Here is a 17,760-nt window from a genome sequence, read left to right as displayed (position 1 = left end):
CCAGGTCTCCCGTATTGCAGGCAGATTCTTTACAATGCTGGAGACCTGGATTAAATCCCTGGGTTGCAGGCAATTTGTAAATATTTGTTGAATGAATGAAAATAGCAGTAATTTCAGTGTAGGTTCCTTTCTAGTATTGGTGTGATCTTTACCTAAATAGTTTAATGATTTTATCTCCTGTTCTGTGTCTACTTCAGAGCTTGAAGAAGTGAGAATTAGACCAAAAATGGAATCTTCAGGTAGGAACATGAGGCATCTTTCGCTTTTACATAACAAGCCCCTTTGAAGGGTTCTGGTCTGGGCTTAACCTGTGTGAGTTGCTTTCCCAGTAACAGAGTTTACTGGGAAACGGACAGGAGTTTTTAGGGGAAGTGCTGGAGGCTTAGGGGTGGGATGAAGAAGAGGCCAGTTTCTCTCAAGTTTTAGTCTTTTAGGCAACCTCTCCAGATTCTCACTTGGGGACAAGCATGTCTTTGCTTTACCGTCTTCTCCTCTGGACTGTCTGTCAACCCTCATCTAGTGATTTAATTGTACTGACTCTAGAAATGTAATTTCAGTTTGTGATGAGAAAATTTGGCCAAGAGACCATGTTCAGATGTTCCGGCTCTTGGCTAGTGGTACTCCTCCATCCATCCTCTGCAAGAGGGTCTTTTGTGCTGATTGGAACACACTCAGAGCTCCTCTTCAGTGTTTGGCTGCTATACTAATTAATTGTGATTGGTCAGAAGCCTCTTGACTGAAGCCCTGTCTCTGGGGGCTGTTCTAGGTGACTTACTCCTAGATATGCAGTTATCACGTAGGAGAAAAAAAATGACCCAAAGGTATGAACAACATTAAGTGTTCTGACAGTGAAGTAGTGCTTTTCTCTTCCTGGTGTTTGTGTGAAATGATCTGGCAAAATAGATGCTACAGAAATAATGCATTTCTGTGTCTCCCTTCTCAAATGATAAATGTTCTTGGCTCATCACAAGATTTCTTGCCAAATGCTGATTCTGCTAACAGAAGGAATGGAAGCTTCAGATGTTCTCCTGTGACAGGGAATAAAAAGTTTCTTGGACTGCCTTCCTTCTGTGTCATGAATGCTGAAAGGTGCTCTTATGAAGGACTGTGTTCTGCCTTGACCCTGGCCTTGGCTAAAGGCACACAGGCTGTGTTGCTCAGGTTGCTGCAATTGTTCCGCAGCTTCTTGCCCAAGCCAGAGAGAGGCCCGGAGGATGGTCAGGGGTGGCAGAGTGAATTACATCAGTGTCATCAACCACCTCATTGGAATTTATCTCCTGCATTAGAAAGTCAGGAAGGCATTTGTGTGAAAATACTACATATACCAGAATTTTCTGTAGCAGAAATTCAAAGAGGGCAAAACAGGAGAACACGAAGATTTAGAGTGGCCTGTTCTGTGTAGGAACTGTGCCGCTGTGTCTGGCCATCAGACTGCTTGATATCTTCCAAGGAGCACACCTCTCATTCCCTGACTCTTCTTTTCTCCGGTGCTGTTTTCCAAGTCCTGGTTATCTCAGTTTCCCAATTTCTTACCAGTTTTATGTTCCTCCTTCCCATTCTGCACACTGAGATTTTTCAAAACCATGAATCTGGTCATTGGGTCCCTTCTACCCTTAAATCCTTCAGTCGTTCTGATTGTTGGATGAATTCATACCCTCAGCCTCCTACCCATGATAAGATAACATCCAAACTCTTCATCCTAGCATATTACCTTTGATGGCCTGGCCCTGCTCACTTCTTTGATCTCGTCTCTCACCAGAGTCCCCTGTCCTAGCCATCCATGCACCAGGGAAGTGGAACAGGGGTAGTTCCCTGTGTTCCAGGCAGCCTCTTGTCTTGGATATCAATACCTACCATTCCCTCTGCTCATCCCCTGTTTCATCTCCCTTCTTCTTAGCCTAGTCATCCTTTAGGGGTTCAGAAAGTTGGAGTGACTGCCTTGACCACCCCATCAGGGTAGTCATGATGATGTTGTGTCTTCTTTTCTGGTTTAATCATCAGAACATGCCTGACCATTAGACCATGAGCCTTCTTCAGCTTTGCTTTACTCATTATATTCTGCTTGGTACCCCACCCCTGCCTGGCATACCAGAGGCACAAAATAGATGTTTGTGGAACAAGTAAATGGAGTTTTGGAGTCAGAGGTCCAATCCAAACTGGCCTGAATCTTTGATCAGGTGGCACAGTGTCTCTTCCACCTTGGTCTTCCCTTCTGCCTTCGTTGTGTGAGACGTGCAGATACTTTCCGTATTCCTTTACCCAGTTGACAAATGGCTGTTTTTTACACAAAACAAAGTAATTTCCAGAGCAACCCTTGAGGCTATAGAAAATAAAGTGTTACTGCCATCACAGCTGTGTGGCTTCCGGTTGTTCTTGATACTTTGGAGAATAGGACAATGTGTAAGCCAAAACACAGCCATGGAGTAATATATTGGATTGGCCAATAAGTTCGTTGGGGTTTTTCCATAGTATCTTACCAATGAGCCTTTTGGCCAACTCAGTATAATTAAGATGGCTTCCCTGGTGGCTCAGCAGTAAAGAATCTACCTGCAGTGCAGGAGATACAAGAGATGTGGGTTCGATCCCTGAGTTGGGAAGATTCCCTGGAGGAGGACATAGCAACTTATTCCAGAAACCTCATGAACAGAGGAGCATGGTGCACTATGGTCCATGAAGTCACACAGACTCCAACATGACTGACGTGACTGACCACATACACACACACACAATACAATTAAGGCTTCTGGGCCTCTTTCTGGAGAAGGACATGGCAATCTACTCCAGTGTTCTTGCCTGGAGAATCCCAGAGATGGGGGAGCCTGGTGGGCTGCCGTCTATGGGGTCGCACAGAGTTGGACACAACTGAAGTGACTTAGCAGCAGCAGCAGAAAGGCCTCTTTCAAGAGTCAAGAGCTGTGTCTGCTTCTCTGGAGTCAGGCTCTGAGCTCATCCCCCAAATAGAGGGATAGCATCTCCTCCTATGACATACAGCCAGCCCTGGCCATGTGGCTTTTGCTCGCCTGGAGGAGACTTGTAAACAGCTGCTGCCCTTCTTAACTGATGATGTCTCTGGTTTTAGGTATTTGAGTCTCTTGGTTAGTTTAAGCCACTAAAAGCTATGAATCAATGAAACAGGCACTGTGATGGCAGTGAAATGGACCCGCTGAAACAAGATCCCAAGTATTTAGATTATCAGTCCTTCACCCTCTACCTGCTAAGTTCAAAAGACCAAGCAGTTTGAAGTCAGACCACGCTAAGTTTAAAACTCATTCTCTAACCATTTGACTTTCAACAATGACTAAGTCTTTCTTTGCCTCAGTTCGCCATCTGCAACATGGGGATACCTGCCCTGGAGGGTAGCTGTGAGGATTACACAAATTGATACATGAAAAGCTCCTGGAGCCATGCTGGGCCTGTGACACATGGAAGACTAATTTTGCTAACTTCCTTAGGCTCAGCTAATGAAGACATGCTGCTTAACTACATAGATTCTAATTGAGGCTGCATTCCCTACAGAAATTTGTTAGTAAGTGCCCATCTTCTGTTCTGCATATAACTATGGCTCGTATACATTCTCTAGTTTCCAAAATAGTATGCTCATTACAAAAATTAGAAAATACAGGTGAACAGAAAGAAGAAAGAAAAATAATTATTTGTAATAGCTCAGCCAGGTGTGAGCATTTGGCATCTGTCCTCACAATGTTCGTGTGTGTGTGTGTGTGTGTGTGTGTGTGTGTGTGTGTGTGTGTAGGCAGTTTAGTAATTTAAAGCAAAAAGTCACCAATTACTATCTGTAACCAATTGTAACATTCTGTATACTAGTTTCCTACATTCTTTTGCACAATTCGGGATGGCTGTGTGGAATTTGCTGTACTGTTGCAGCTTACTCTGTTCGGTTGCCGGAGGTCATATTGCCTGGTTTTGTACCGTAGGTACGTTTTTGATGCTTTTGGTGTATATCACCATTCTGAGATGCTAAAGGTTTGAAGTTGATTAATGACTATCACTTGGTTACTCTCTCTGTTCTTCAAAATCTTTTGATTCCAGCAAAGAGTAATGTTTCCTAGTGAGAGTAAGACATTACATTGTTCTGACCTGATTCCAATAGGCATTAACACACCTTGGAAAGCAGAATGTTTTTTGCTTATGGGATTACTTCCCTGGCTTGGTGAGAAAGTAGTATGAGACTTGGCTCATTGGCAAAGAGGACTCATTGTCACATGTCCTAAGGGGAGAGAGCTTATGCTGGAAGAGGAGTAGAACCAGTGACCTGCTAAGTTTGTCCCAGATCTGGAATCCTTGGCCAGCACAGAGCTTCAAGTTGAGCTTAGTTAGCTAGGTCACAAGGCACAAGGAATCCCGGGACACCAGCAGACCTTCATAAAATCAGTGACTCCTTTTTACAGAGAAGATTGAGAAGAAGAGAGGATGCAGGAACGTCTCATTGAGAACTTGGTGGATAAGTCAGAGTTGTATAAACTGGTTCCCTTCTAGAAGTCTGTTTGGAGAAAAAAACATGAAAGTGACAGATATGATCAGAATAATGGGACTCAATGTAAAAAACAAAAGATTTAGGTAGAGGCTAATTATGAAATTCATTTTCTTTTTCTTTATCTTAAGCTTCCAGATCATCTTTAGGTTCAGAATTACGATAGAGATTTATTTCCCTGACTGTAAATATTAGACTGACATTAGTTTTGTTTTGTTTTACTCGCTTCTTGAACTTTGTATTTTGGATAGTGACTAAACCTTGTGTCTAAGCTGGCCTTGGCTCTTGGCTTTTGGAGCACATCTGGCAGGCAGCAGAGAACCCCCAGAATTTTTGGCTCCAAAGATATCACTGGCTTGCATTTGAACTTAGGGAAAGTTTCCAGTGATTGTCATTGAAGTTTTATTCATACACCAGAGGACACTGTTAGCCTGAGCCAGGCTTGGGCTGGCTAGAGTCCCACATCCGGGGCCAAGCCAGCCAACCTCCCAAGGAGTGGGGAGGTCACCCTTACAGGAGCATCAGCCAGCTGCATCCTTACTTGAATCTTTCTTGTACTGTAGCATTGCAGTTGTGCTGCAACAGGCTTCATCCAGAGAAGTTATGTGAGTGTCTGCTGTGGGTCGGGGGATTGTCCTTAACTTCTGGACCACACAAGCTCTGATGCCAGGAGAGGTGAGGGAGAGGTGAGCACAGAATGCTCTGGGAACCTGGAGGGAAGGTGTAGCCTCCTTGTTTGGGAAACTAGGAGAGTCTTGTGAAAGAGTGAGGAAAGGCTGGAAGAAGAAATGATGGTTTTCCAAGGAAGTGAAGGACTCAATACAAATATCTAAGATTTTTATGGACGTTTTCAGGGAGCAGGGAGAAGAAAGTCACTTACAACTCATGGTCCATTATAGCAGTGGTCCCCAACCGTTTTTGGCACCAGGGACTGGTTTTGTAGGAGACCATCTTTCCATGGACCAGTATGGGGGGATGGTTTCAGGATGATTCAAGTGCCTTACATTTATTGTGCACTTTATTTCTATTATTATTACATCAGCTCCATCTCACATCATCAGACATTAGATCCTGGATGTTGGGGACCCTTGTATTATAGGACCATGCAGAGCTCTCAGAGCATGTTTTAAATGATGTAGTAGATCATTTGTAGTAGTAGATCACACACACACTCCCTTCCTTGGGGCAAGGAAAGACTGAACCTCCCCCTGGTTTATGTTTTTGAAGGAGATGGAGAGGACATAGAGAAAAAATAGAAATTTGTATTTTGAAATTATCCTGCATTAAAAAGTTGGTTTATTTTCCATTTTAGAAATTACTCTTAAAGTCTCTGTAGTCCAGATTATATGTGAATCCTTGTGTTTTCCTTAAGTAGAAACTTGGCAGGGTGAGTAACTGATTCAGGTTTTTCATCCAAATGAGGGGAAATGTAAGGACTCCAATGTTTTTAGTTCTCTAGACTTTTGATAGCTACATAAATGTAAATGATTCTTCTTGATATTAAAAATATTTTGGGCTCCATTTAGAAGGTTTTTTAAATTAATAAGCAATATTTCTTTTTAGTGGGAACAAAATTAAATGTTTAGTTATATCAAACTTCTTGGCCTTAGGACCCTTTTACACACTTAGAAAATACTGAGGACCCTTAAGAGCTTCTGTTGTTATGAAAGTTTTATGTATAAATATTTGCCACATTAGAAATTAAAACCAATAATTCATTAATTTAAAAATTAACAAGTTCAAAATAAAAAAAGACTCATTGCATGTTAACATACATAACATATTTTATTAAAAATAACTTAAAAAGAACAAATTAGAGGAGTGGCATTTTTTTCATTTTTGCAGATCTTTTCAAGATTTGGTTTTAGAGAAGACAGGTAGATTTTCTTATCTGCTTTTGTGTTCAATCTACTGTGATTTGTTAAAGTAAAGTAAGAAGATATGACTTCATATAAATAATCTGTTGGAAAAACAGAGGACTTTGTGGAACCTAGAAAGGGTCTTAGGGACCCTACAGGTGTTCTAGGGTCACTTTAAGAACTGCTGGTTTAGGCAGATAAATTTCTGAGTTATTCGGTGGGTTTTGACTCAGATGGTAAAGAATCTGCCTACAATGCAGGAGACCTGAGTTCTATTCCTGGGTCAGGAAGATCCCCTAGAGGAGAAAATGGCAACCCACTCCAATATTCTTGCCTGGAGAATTCCATGGACTTAGGAGCCTGGTGGGCTACATACAGTTCATGGGGTTGCAAAGAGTCAGACATAACTGAGCAACTAACACTTCCCTTTCACTTGAAATGACAAGTTGTCCTTGAGAATTTGAGTATACTTTGGGATAAATTAGTTGCTCATGAACAGACTCACAAACCATGATATCAAGGTTATCCTAATATATGTTGCTGTTTTACTGTTGTTTGTGGACATGCTTCTTTTTGCGAGTTCCTTAAGGATATATAGGAAGTCCTCAGTAACTGAATTGAATCGAAATACTAAAAATTGACAGCAAGGACTCTCACACTATAAAATGTGTATAAGGTGCTCTACTTTGATTGCTTTAGGGTTGAATTCCCCCCCCCCCCGCCCCCGGATACTAGTTAAGCTTCAAGAGAGCCAGAGCCAATTTTCACTTTTCTCTTAAGTTAGTTTAATAATTTTAAAATACAGTCCAATCTCCCCAAATCCAACAGAAATTTTTATTTTTACTTATTCCTTTTAAGTAAATGTGCTCTGGCATCATGGGCATTGTGTTTTATGGTATCTTGTACCTTTAATGTTGTCCATCCTCCTTACAGAAATACAAAGAGTATGAGAAGGATGTTGCCATAGAAGAAATTGATGGTCTCCAGCTGGTGAAAAAGCTGGCAAAGAACATGGAAGAGATGTTTCACAAGAAGTCTGAAGCAGTGCGGGTAAGTGTTTCTGGTTTCTGCCCAAAGACACAAAGGTAGCTGGCATTGATGAGCCCAACTCTCAGAAATTAAAAGTTGACTCACCCATATATACATAATTTCTTAAGTCTAGTTAATGAAAATAAGTAGGTACTAGGGGCACAGTCACCCCTTTTCTAGGGTAAATTAGGGTTTAGGTGCTAGATTTTGTTTTATGATAGTGAACTTTCAGTGGAGGTGTCCCTGATTGCTTGCCAAACAAACAAATTGCCTAATTGTTTGCCTAATTAATTGCCAAAGTACATTCAAGGGTACGTTGCGGTTGAACTAAGCAGTTGTTAAAAAAAAGTTAATCAGTGTTTACCAAAATATGGAATTGAAAATCTCCATGGAGTAAATGAGTCTAGATGAAGTCTGAAGTTGTTTTTACTATTTTTGGAATATTACTATAATTATAATGTTTATCTTGACTGGCAAGAGCTCCCTGAAATCTTTTTTTAAAAGTTTTTTTGGAGTATAGTTGATTTACAATGTTGTTTTAGTTTTAGGTGTACAGCAAAGTGAAGCAGTTAAACACATACATATATCCACTCATTTTAAGATTTTTTTCCCATATAGGCCATTATCCCTGAAATGTTGTATTAGCAGGAAGAATGGAACTGCAGTGCACATGTGGTGTTATTTTAGATTTCCAAGATTGCCTCTGACTTCGTTCTTTGTTGCCAACAAAATGGGGCATCTGAATTCTTGATTTAGGACATGTGAATGTTACAATATCCTTTTTAAATACTATATTGGCACAGGATTATGGGAAAGAATTTTGATCTAAAGAGTTCTTTATTTCTAACTTGTAGTTTACTTTCAGTTCAGTTCAGTTCAGTCGCTCTTTGCAACCCCATGGATCACAGCACACCAGGCTTCCCTGTCCATCACCAATTGCCGGAGTTTATCCAAACTCATGTCCATTGAGTTGGTAATGCCATCCAACCATCTCATCCTCTGTCATCCCCTTCTCCTCCTGCCTTCAGTCTTTCCCAGCATCAGGGTGTTTTCAAATGAGTCAACTCTTTGCATCAGTTGGCCAAAGTATTGGAGTTTCAGCTTCAACATCAGTCCTTCCAATGAAAACTCAGGACTGATCTCCTTTAGGATGGACTGTTTGGATCTCCTTGCAGTGTAGTTTACTTACCTTTCTGTTTTATTATCTCCAGAATGACTTTGTTATAAAAGTTCATTTCCTAGTTTAGTTTTTCTCATCCTTAATTGGCCAAACCAAATTGCCACAAGATATTTCTGCCTTACACCCTATAATCCCATACATTTCCTTGTTTCTAAAATATGTCATACTATTTTGATTTAGGGAAGAAGGGATTGCAGTTTAGGTAGAAGCATGAGCTTGACCTGGGTTCAGTGTCAAACAGAATAGCCCTCGTGAGCTTCCATTTCCCCATTTGTTAAATACGAAAAACTCACACAGGGAGTGTAAAGATCAAACACAGTTGTGGTTTTGAGCCGTTAAGCACAGACCCTGGCACATGAGCAGTGCTTAGTAAATAGTTAACTTCTGCTGCTACTCTGGTTATTAATTTAAATAAGGTGAGCCTTCTTGGTGGAAACTCTGAAGTGCCTTGGAAGGAAAAAAAGTGCTTTTTATGTGCCATAGACATACTGCAGTGACCACCATTCCTGGAGCTGCATGGTGGCCTCTGGTGTGTGTCTCTGTCAGTGCGTTAGAGCAAGTTGTAGTCTATTCTTCACAGACATGGCAGCATGACAGGGATTGGCACCTCACAGTCAGAGAACCCTGAGGCAAGCATTTAAAAAACACAGTTACTATTTTATGTTTATGAAATGAGCACCTTCTTTGTTGGAACTTTTAGAATGTATTGGGAAGTATCAAAAAGAGAAAAAAAGTCACCTAAAACTCCTGATACCTAGCAGGAAAACAACACTTGTTTTCTTGGGTTTTCTTCCTTCTAGTCTTTTTTCTTTACGTTTATATCCATATCCTTGTGTGTGTTTTTCTTTTATCAAAGTAGTAATTGTATTGCCTGTTTGCTTTTGTATCCCACTTTTTTCTTCTTTATACCTAAATAGTGTGAGCATTAGCTTGTTTCCCTGTGTTTTGTGATTTTCTTTTTTTAAAAAATTAATTAAAATTTTAAAATGGAGGCTCATTTCTTTACAGTATGTGGTGGTTTTTCCCATACATCAACATGAATCAGCCACGGGTGTACATGTGTTCCCCCATCTTTCTAAATTCCATATATTTGTGTTAATGTACTGTATTGGTGTTTCTGACTTCACTCTGTATAAGAGGCTCCAGTTTCATACACCTCATTAGAACTGACTCAAATGTGTTTTTTTTTTTATAGCTGAGTAATATTTCATTGTGTATGTGTACCACATCTTCCTTATCCATTCTTCTGCCAATGGACATCTAGGTTGCTTCCATGTCCTAGCTATTGCAGACAGTGTTGAAATGAACATTGCTGTACATGTGTCTCTTTCAGTTCTGACTTCCTCAGTGTGTATGCCCAGCAGTGTGATTGCTGGCTCATATGGCAATCTATTTCCATATTTCCAGTTCTATTTCCAGTATTTTAAGAAATCTCCACACTATTCTCCATAGTGGCTGTACTATTTTGCATTCTCATCAACAGTTTAAGGGGGTTTCTCCACATCCTCTCCAGCATTTATTGTTTGTAGACTGAAATGGCAGCCATTCTCACTGGCATGAGATGGTACCCTACTGTGGTTTTGATTTGCATTTCTTTGATAATGAGTGATGTTTAGCATCTTTTCTTGTGTTTGTTAGCTGTCTATATGTCTTCTTTGGAGAAACGTCTGTTTAACTTTGGCCCACTTTTTGATTGGGTTGTTTATTTTCTGATATTGAGCTGCATGAGCTGCTTGTATATTTTTGAGATTAATTCTTTGTCAGTTGTTTCGTTTGCTATTATTTTCTCCCATTCTGAAGGCTGCCTTTTCACCTTGCTTATAGTTTTCCTTCGTTGTGCAAAAGCTTTTAAGTTTAATTTGGTCCCATTTGTTTATTTTTGTTTTTATTTCCATTACTCTGGGAGGTAGGTCATAGAGGATTTTGCTGTGATTTATATCAGAGAGTGTTATGCATATGTTTTCTTCTAAGAGTTTTATAGTTTCTGGTCTTACATTTAGATCTTTAATCCATTTTGAGTTTATTTTTGTGTATGGTGTTAGAAAGTGTTCTAGTTTCATTGTTTTACAGGTGGTTGACCAGTTTTCCCAGAACAACTTGTTAAAGAGATTGCCTTTTCTCCATTGTATACGTTTGCCTCCTTTGTCAAACATAAGGTGTCCATAGGTGCATGGATTTATCTCTGGGTTTTCCGTTTTGTTCCATTGTTCTATATTTCTGTCTTTGTGCCAGTACCGTACTGTCTTAATGAGTGTGACTTTGTAGTAGTCTGAAGTCAGGCAGGTTGATTCCTCCATTTCCATTCTTCTTTCTCAAGATTGCTTTGGCTATTCAAGTTTTTTTTTTCCCCATACAAATTGTGAACTTATTTATTCTAGTTCTGTGAAAAATACCATTGGTCGTTTGATAGTGATTGCATTGAATCTATAGATTGCTTTGGGTAGCATACTCATTTTCACTATATTGATTCTTCCAATCCATGAACATGGTATATTTCTATTTGTGTCATCTTCATTTCTTTAATCAGTGTTTTATCATTTTCTGTATATAGATCTTTTGTTTCCTTAGGTAAATTTATTCCTGAATATTTTATTATTTTCATTGCAATGGTGAATGGGATTGTTTCCTTAATTTCTTTTTCTGTTTTCTCATTGTTAGTGTATAGGAATGCAAGGGATTTCAGTGTATTAATTTTATATCCTGCAACTTTACTATATTCACTGATGAGCTCTAATAATTTTCTGGTGGTGTCTTTAGGGTTTTCTATGTAGAGGATCATGTCATCTGCAAACAGTGAGAGTTTTACTTCTTCTTTTCCAATCTGGATTCCTTTTATTTCTTTTTCTTCTCTGATTGCTGTAGCTGGGACTTCCAAAACTATATTGAATAGTAGTGGTGAGAGTGGTCACCTTTGTCTTGTTCCTAATTTTAGAGGAAATGCTTTCAATTTTTCTCCATTGAGGATAATGTTCACTGTGGGTTTGTTGTATATGGCTTTTTTTATGTTGAGGCATATTCCTTCTATGTCTGTGTTCTAGAGAGTTTTTATCATAAATGGGTGTTGGATTTTGTCAAAGGGTTTCTCTGCATCTATTGAGATAATCATATGGTTTTTATCTTCAATTTGTTAATATGGTGTGTCACATTGGTTGATTTGTGAATATTGAAGAATCTTTGCATCCATGGAATAAAGCCCACTTGGTCATGGTGTATGATCTTTTTAATATGTTATTGAATTCTGTTTGCTAGAATTTTGTTGAGGATTTTTGTGTCTATGTTGATCAGTGATACTGGCCTGTAGTTTTCTTTTTTTGTAGCATCTTTGTCTGGTTTTGGTATTAGGGTGGTCGTGGCCTCATAGAATGAGCTTGGGAGTTTACCTTCCTCTGTAATTTTCTGGAAGAGTTTGAGTAGGATAGATGTTAGCTCTTCTCTAAATTTTTGGTAGGATTCACCTGTGAGACCATCTGGTCTTGGGCTTCTGTTTGTTGGAAGATTTCTGATTACAGTTTTGATTTCTGTACTTTTGATGGGTCTGTTATCATTTTCTATATTTCCTGGTTCAGTTTTGGAAGGTTATACTTTTCTTTGTCCATTTCTTCCAAGTTGTCCATTTTATTGGCATATAATTGCTCATAGTAGTCTCTTATGATCTTTTGTATTTCTGTGTTGTCTGTTGTGATTTCTCCATTTTCTTTTCTAACTTTATTGATTTGACTCTTCTCCCTTTTTTTCTTGATGAGTCTGGTTAATGGTTTGTCTATTTTATTTATCTTCTCAAAGAACCAGCTTTTAGTTTGCTGATTTTTGGTATAGTCTCCTTCGTTTCTTTTTCATTTATTTCTGTTTGATTTTTATAATTTCTTTCCTTCTCTTAACTTTGGGGTTCTTCTTTTCTTCTTTTTCTAGTTGCTTTTGGTGTAAAGTTAGGTTGTTTATTTGGTGTTTCTCTTGTTTCTTGAGGTAGCCTTGTATTGCTGTGCTTTTACTGACTCCCTTAAATTTTGGACTGTCGTGTTTTCATTTTCATTTGTTTCTTTGCATATTTTGATTTCCTTTTTGATTTCTTCCACGATCTGTTGGTTATTCAGAAGTGTGTTGTTTTAGCCTCCCTATGTTTGTATTTTAAATAGTTTTTTTTCCTGTAGTTGACATCTAATCTTACCACATTGTGGTCAGAAAAGATGCTTGAAATAATTTCAGTTTTTTAAAATATACCAAGGGTAGATTTATGGCCCAGGATGTGATCTGTCCTGGAGAATGTTCTGTGTGCACTTGAGTAAAAGGTGAAATCCATTGTTTTGGGGTGAAATGCCCTATAGATATCAATTATGTCTAATTAGTCCATTGTATCATTTAAAGCTTCTGTTTCCTTGCTAATTTTCTGTTTGGTTGATCTGTCCATAGTTGTGAGTGGGCTATTAAAGTCCCCCAGTACAATTGTGTTACTGTTAATTTCCCCTTTCATACTTATTAGCATTTGCTTTACATTTTGAGGTGCTCCTATGTTGGGTGTATATGTATTTATAATTGTTATATCTACTTCTTGGATTGATCCATTGATCATTATGTAGTGTTCTTTGTCTCTTTTCATGGCCTTTATTTCAAAGTCTATTTTATCTCTTATGAGGATTGATCCTTCTGCTTTCTCTTGCTCTCCATTTGCATGAAATATCTTTTTCCAGCCCTTCACTTTCAGTCTGTATGTGTCCCTGGGTTTGAGGTGGGTCTCTTAGAGACAGCATATATAGGGGTCTTGTTTTTGTATTTATTCACCCAGGCTTTGTCTTTTGGTTGGAGCTTTTAACCCATTTACATTTGAGGTAATTATTGATAAGTATGATCCCATTATCATTTACTTTGTTGTTTTGGGTTCGTTTTTATAAACCTTTTCTGTGTTTCCTGTCTAGAGAAGATCCTTTAGCATTTGTTGAAAAGCTGGTTTGGTGGTGCTGAATTATCTCAGCTTTTGCTTGTCTGTCAAGTTTTTGATTTCTCCTTCATATCTGAATGAGATCCTTCTTGGCTAGAGTAATCTTGGTTGTGGGTTTTTCTCTTTCATCACTTTAAGTATATTCTCCCATTCCCTTTTGACTTGAAGAGTTTCTGTTGAAAGATCAACTGTTACCCTTATGGGGATCCCCTTGTGTTTATTTGTAGCTTTTCCTTTGTTACTTTTAATATTTGCTCTTTGGGTTTGATTTTTGTTAGTTCAGTTAATATGTGTCTTGGGGTGTTTCACCTTGGGTTTATCCTGTTTGGGACTGTCTGGGTTTCTTAATTGGGTGGCTATTTCTTTCCCCATTTTAGGGAAGTTTTCGACTACTATCTCCTTAAGTATTTTCTCATGCCCTTTCTTTTTGTCTTCTTCTTCTGGGACACCTATGATTCAAATGTTGGGACATTTAACATTGTCCCAGAGGTCTCTGAGGCCGTCCTCATTTCTTTTAATTCTTTTTTCCTTATTCCTCTCTGCTTCATTTATTTCCACCATTCTATCTTCCATCTCACTTGTCCTCTCTTATGACTCAGTTATTCTACTGTTGATTTCCTCCAGAGTGCTTTTAATCTTAGTTATTACATTGCTTATTATTGATTGACTCTTCTTTATTTCTTCTAGGTCCTTGTTAAACATTCCTTGCATCTTCTCAATCCTTGTGTCTGGTCTATTTATCTGTAACTCCATTTTGTTTTCAAGATTTTGAATCATCTTTAGTATCATTATTCTGTATTCCTTTTCAGGTAGACTCCCTATCTCCACTTCTTTTGTTTGGTTTGGTGGGTTTTTATCATATTTTTTCACCTGCTGAATATTTCTCTGCCTTTTCATTTTGTTTAGATTGCTGTGTTTGGGGTGCCCTTTCTGCAGGCTGGAAGTTCATGGTTCCCCTTAATTGTGGAGTCTGCTCTCTGTGGTGGGGTTGGACTAGTGACTTGTCAGGGTTTCCTGGTTGGGGGAGCTTGTGTCTGTGTTATGGTGGGTGATGCTGAATCTCTTCTCTTTGTAGTGCAGTGATGTGTCCAGTAGTGAGTTTTGGAGTGTCTATGGGTTTGGCATGGCCTTGGACAGCCTATATTTTAATGTTCAGGGTTGTGTTTCTGTTTGCTGGAGAATTAGCATGCTATGTCTTGCACTGGAACTTGTAGGCTCTTGGGTGGATCTTGGTTTCATTGTAGGTATGGAGACTTTTGGGTCAGCTCTTGTCTATTAATGTTCCCTGGAGTCAGGAGTTCTGTTATGTTCTAAAGTTTTGGAGCTAAGCCTCCTGGATTTCCTGTCCTTCTCTGACAGTAGCCTCAGGACTTCTCTATCCATATAGCACAGAAGATAAAACCCCTACGTTAATGGTAAAACAATTCTCAGCAGGCAGGAACACCCAGAGAAATTCACAGAATTACATAGAGAAGAGAAGAAGGAGGAGGGAGATACAGGTGACCAGGAGGAGAAGAGGGGGAGTTAAAAGGGGAGAGAGAAATCTAGCCAGTAATCAAATCCCTAAGTGCTCTCCACAGCCCAGAACACCCAGAGAGATTCACAGAGATATATAGAGAAGAGAAGAAGGAGGAAGGAGATAGAGGTGTCTGAAGGAGAAAAGGGAGAGTCAAAAGACAAGAGAGCAATTAAGCCAGTAATCAAGTCCCTATGTGAAAATGGATACTGATGATTAGAATCTTAAAGGTACAAAATTGATAATAAATATCAAAGAACAAAGATTAAAAATGTAGAGTAGAGGTTAGACTCCCAAAAATACAGAACTATACAGAATACTCCTATAAAAATACAGAACAAAATTAATCAGAAAAATTAAAAAATATATATGCAATTTGTTTTTAAAAAACAGGGTTTTTTGGGAAAGGTAATAGTAGGCTGTAAAAATAAAAGTTAAAGGAGTAATAAAGAACTAAAATTTTTTTAAAAATTGAAAAGTGGTAATGCTAAAAATACTGAAGCTGTAGGAACTTCTCTAGTACTGTTATGGGCAGTGTGGGGTCAGTTCAGTGTCAGATAGTTCCTTGTTCTGGCTTGTACTTGTTCTCAAGGTCTATAGGTGCCACTCAAATGCACATTCTCAGCATTCACTGCAGGATTTTAATCTGTTGCACCTGTCACCTCCAAAGTGGTTTTCCCTTCTTTGTTTATTTTGGCTTCCTCTGTTTGCAAGTCTCTTCGGCATCTAATTTGTACACTGACACAAGGGGGCGAAGGTAGCCCCTTATTTAGGTTCACTTGTTCAGTTGTATTGTGGGGAAGGAGGGACATTGCAAAGAAATATTGCTGGCATGTGTGGGGAGTGCTCACAATCGTTGGGCCACACTGGGTTTGCCACAATCCAAGGCACTGTGTACTTCCTGGGTCCACACCGCTCAGGTTTCAGGGTGCTCTGCAAGGGCACTGTCCCAGGTGGACCTTGCATTTCATGACCTTCTTAGATCTAAGCTGCTCAGCTTCTTGGGTGCTCCACAGGGGCAAGGACCCAGATGGACTGTGTGTTTTGTGCTCTTCCTAGATCCTAGCAGCTCAGGTGACCAGGTGCTTGGTGAGCACACTGTTCCAGGTGGTCCATGCGTCCTATTCACCTCCCTGGTCTCGGCCACTCAGTTTCCTGGGTGCGGCTCAAGAGCACAGTCCCAGGTGTGCTGTGTTTCCTCTGGAGAGCTGATCTCAGGCTGTGCCACTCCTGGTAGATGTCTGCTGTCCAGGATCCCAGGAAGACATGGTTAGCAAATGGGAGCCTGCTCACAGTTTGGTGGAAGATGTGGTCTCTGGGGCCTAGACTGCAGCAGTCCTTTGCCTTCCAGCTCTGGCTGTCACAAGCCTGCATCTCTGCCTCCAGGGAGGGAGGGCCCTATGTGGCAGCCGGCTTGCTCTCCTTTGATATTTGCTCAATCCTTTGTTTTGTGAGCATGCCAGGGGTCACTGTGTTGCATTAGAGCCTTTTGCGGCAAAGGTCTTTTTTTTTTTTTTGTCTCTCTGGCAGTTCCATGGTTTGGGTTGCTATCTCACATTAGCTCCCTCAGATTGTCCTCAGGGCATTCAGGCCTGGTCCTTACCCTAAAGAACCGATGATGCAGTGAATATTAAGAGACAACACCTAAAATAAAATCCCACATATAAAGATAATAAAATGAAAATTAGCATTAAGAAGAAAATTAGCATTAAAGAAGCAATTACTTCATTTATCATTTATTATTAAATTAACATTATAATTTTATGTTTTAGGAATACATTGTACAGAATTATAAATGATATAGGGCATAATAATGTTTTTCTTTTTTTTCATAATAATGTTTTTCAAAATTGTTATTAGTATAACATTTATTAGTAAACAATTCTTACTGGGCTGAAAATCAAGAAATTGACAAGTCAACACAACACAAAATATGTTATATTATTTTATTTAAATATTATATTGTAAACTGCTTCATATCTATTTTGGGAAGATGTGGGATGTATAAAAAATATAAATATATTAACTCTTAAATTATTACTAACAACCAGAGCATAAGAACTTTAATGTACTTTAAATGCAGCATAAACCCCTCCCTGCCCAACCCCCACTTGCTGATGACAGATGTGAGTGTCTGGGTCACTTCCCAGTCCCTGCTTGCAGTTGTGTTTTAGGCAGGCATTCTGTTGATAGCTTACAAGGATAGGTGAACGATGTCGGATTCCTGATCTCTGAAGAAGAAGATTTAGCTTCAGGACCAGGGACCAGACTTGATTACTCAAGAGCTTTTGTGTAGCAGAGTTTTATTAAAGTATAAAAAGGGACAGAGAAAGCTTCTGACGTAGACACCAGAAAGGGGACGGAGAATGCCCCACTTGCTGGTCTTGACAAGGGAGCTATGTACTTTTTTAATTAGTTATAACAATAAATCAAAATAATGTCTCAATGTTGTAAAGATTTTACCAGACCCACTTCCACAATTTACATTTTAAGATAACAGGATTAGAACTAATAATAGAAAGATCTTACCAGTTCAGTTCAGTTCAGTCGCTCAGTCATGTCTGACTCTTTGCGACCCCATGAATCGCAGCATGCCAGGCCTCTCTGTCCATCACAAACTCCTGGAGTTTACTCAAACTCATGTCCATCGAGTTGGTGATGCCATCCAGCCATCTCGTCCTCTGTCGCCCCCTTCTCCTCCTGCCCCCAATCCCTCCCAGCATCAGGGTCTTTTCCAATGAGCCAACTCTTCGC

At 39.4% G+C, this 17,760-nt stretch overlaps 1 protein-coding gene across 1 annotated transcript in view; it reads left to right on the top strand.

Moving 5' to 3' along the window:
- The window catches only part of CACNA2D3 (calcium voltage-gated channel auxiliary subunit alpha2delta 3), an 838,234-nt gene that overhangs the window by 169,403 nt on the left and 651,071 nt on the right, over positions 1–17,760 (top strand). The window contains exon 3 of the mRNA XM_065935331.1: positions 7,282–7,398. Coding sequence (XP_065791403.1) covers positions 7,282–7,398 — 117 coding nt within the window. The remainder of the gene's footprint in view (positions 1–7,281; positions 7,399–17,760) is intronic.

The sequence above is a fragment of the Muntiacus reevesi genome, chromosome 4, assembly GCF_963930625.1.
Source record: "Muntiacus reevesi chromosome 4, mMunRee1.1, whole genome shotgun sequence".
In the NCBI taxonomy this organism is placed as follows: Eukaryota; Metazoa; Chordata; class Mammalia; order Artiodactyla; family Cervidae; genus Muntiacus; species Muntiacus reevesi.
The sequence above is the reverse complement of the archived record's forward strand: the minus strand, read 5'-3'. Positions and strand labels throughout refer to the sequence as shown.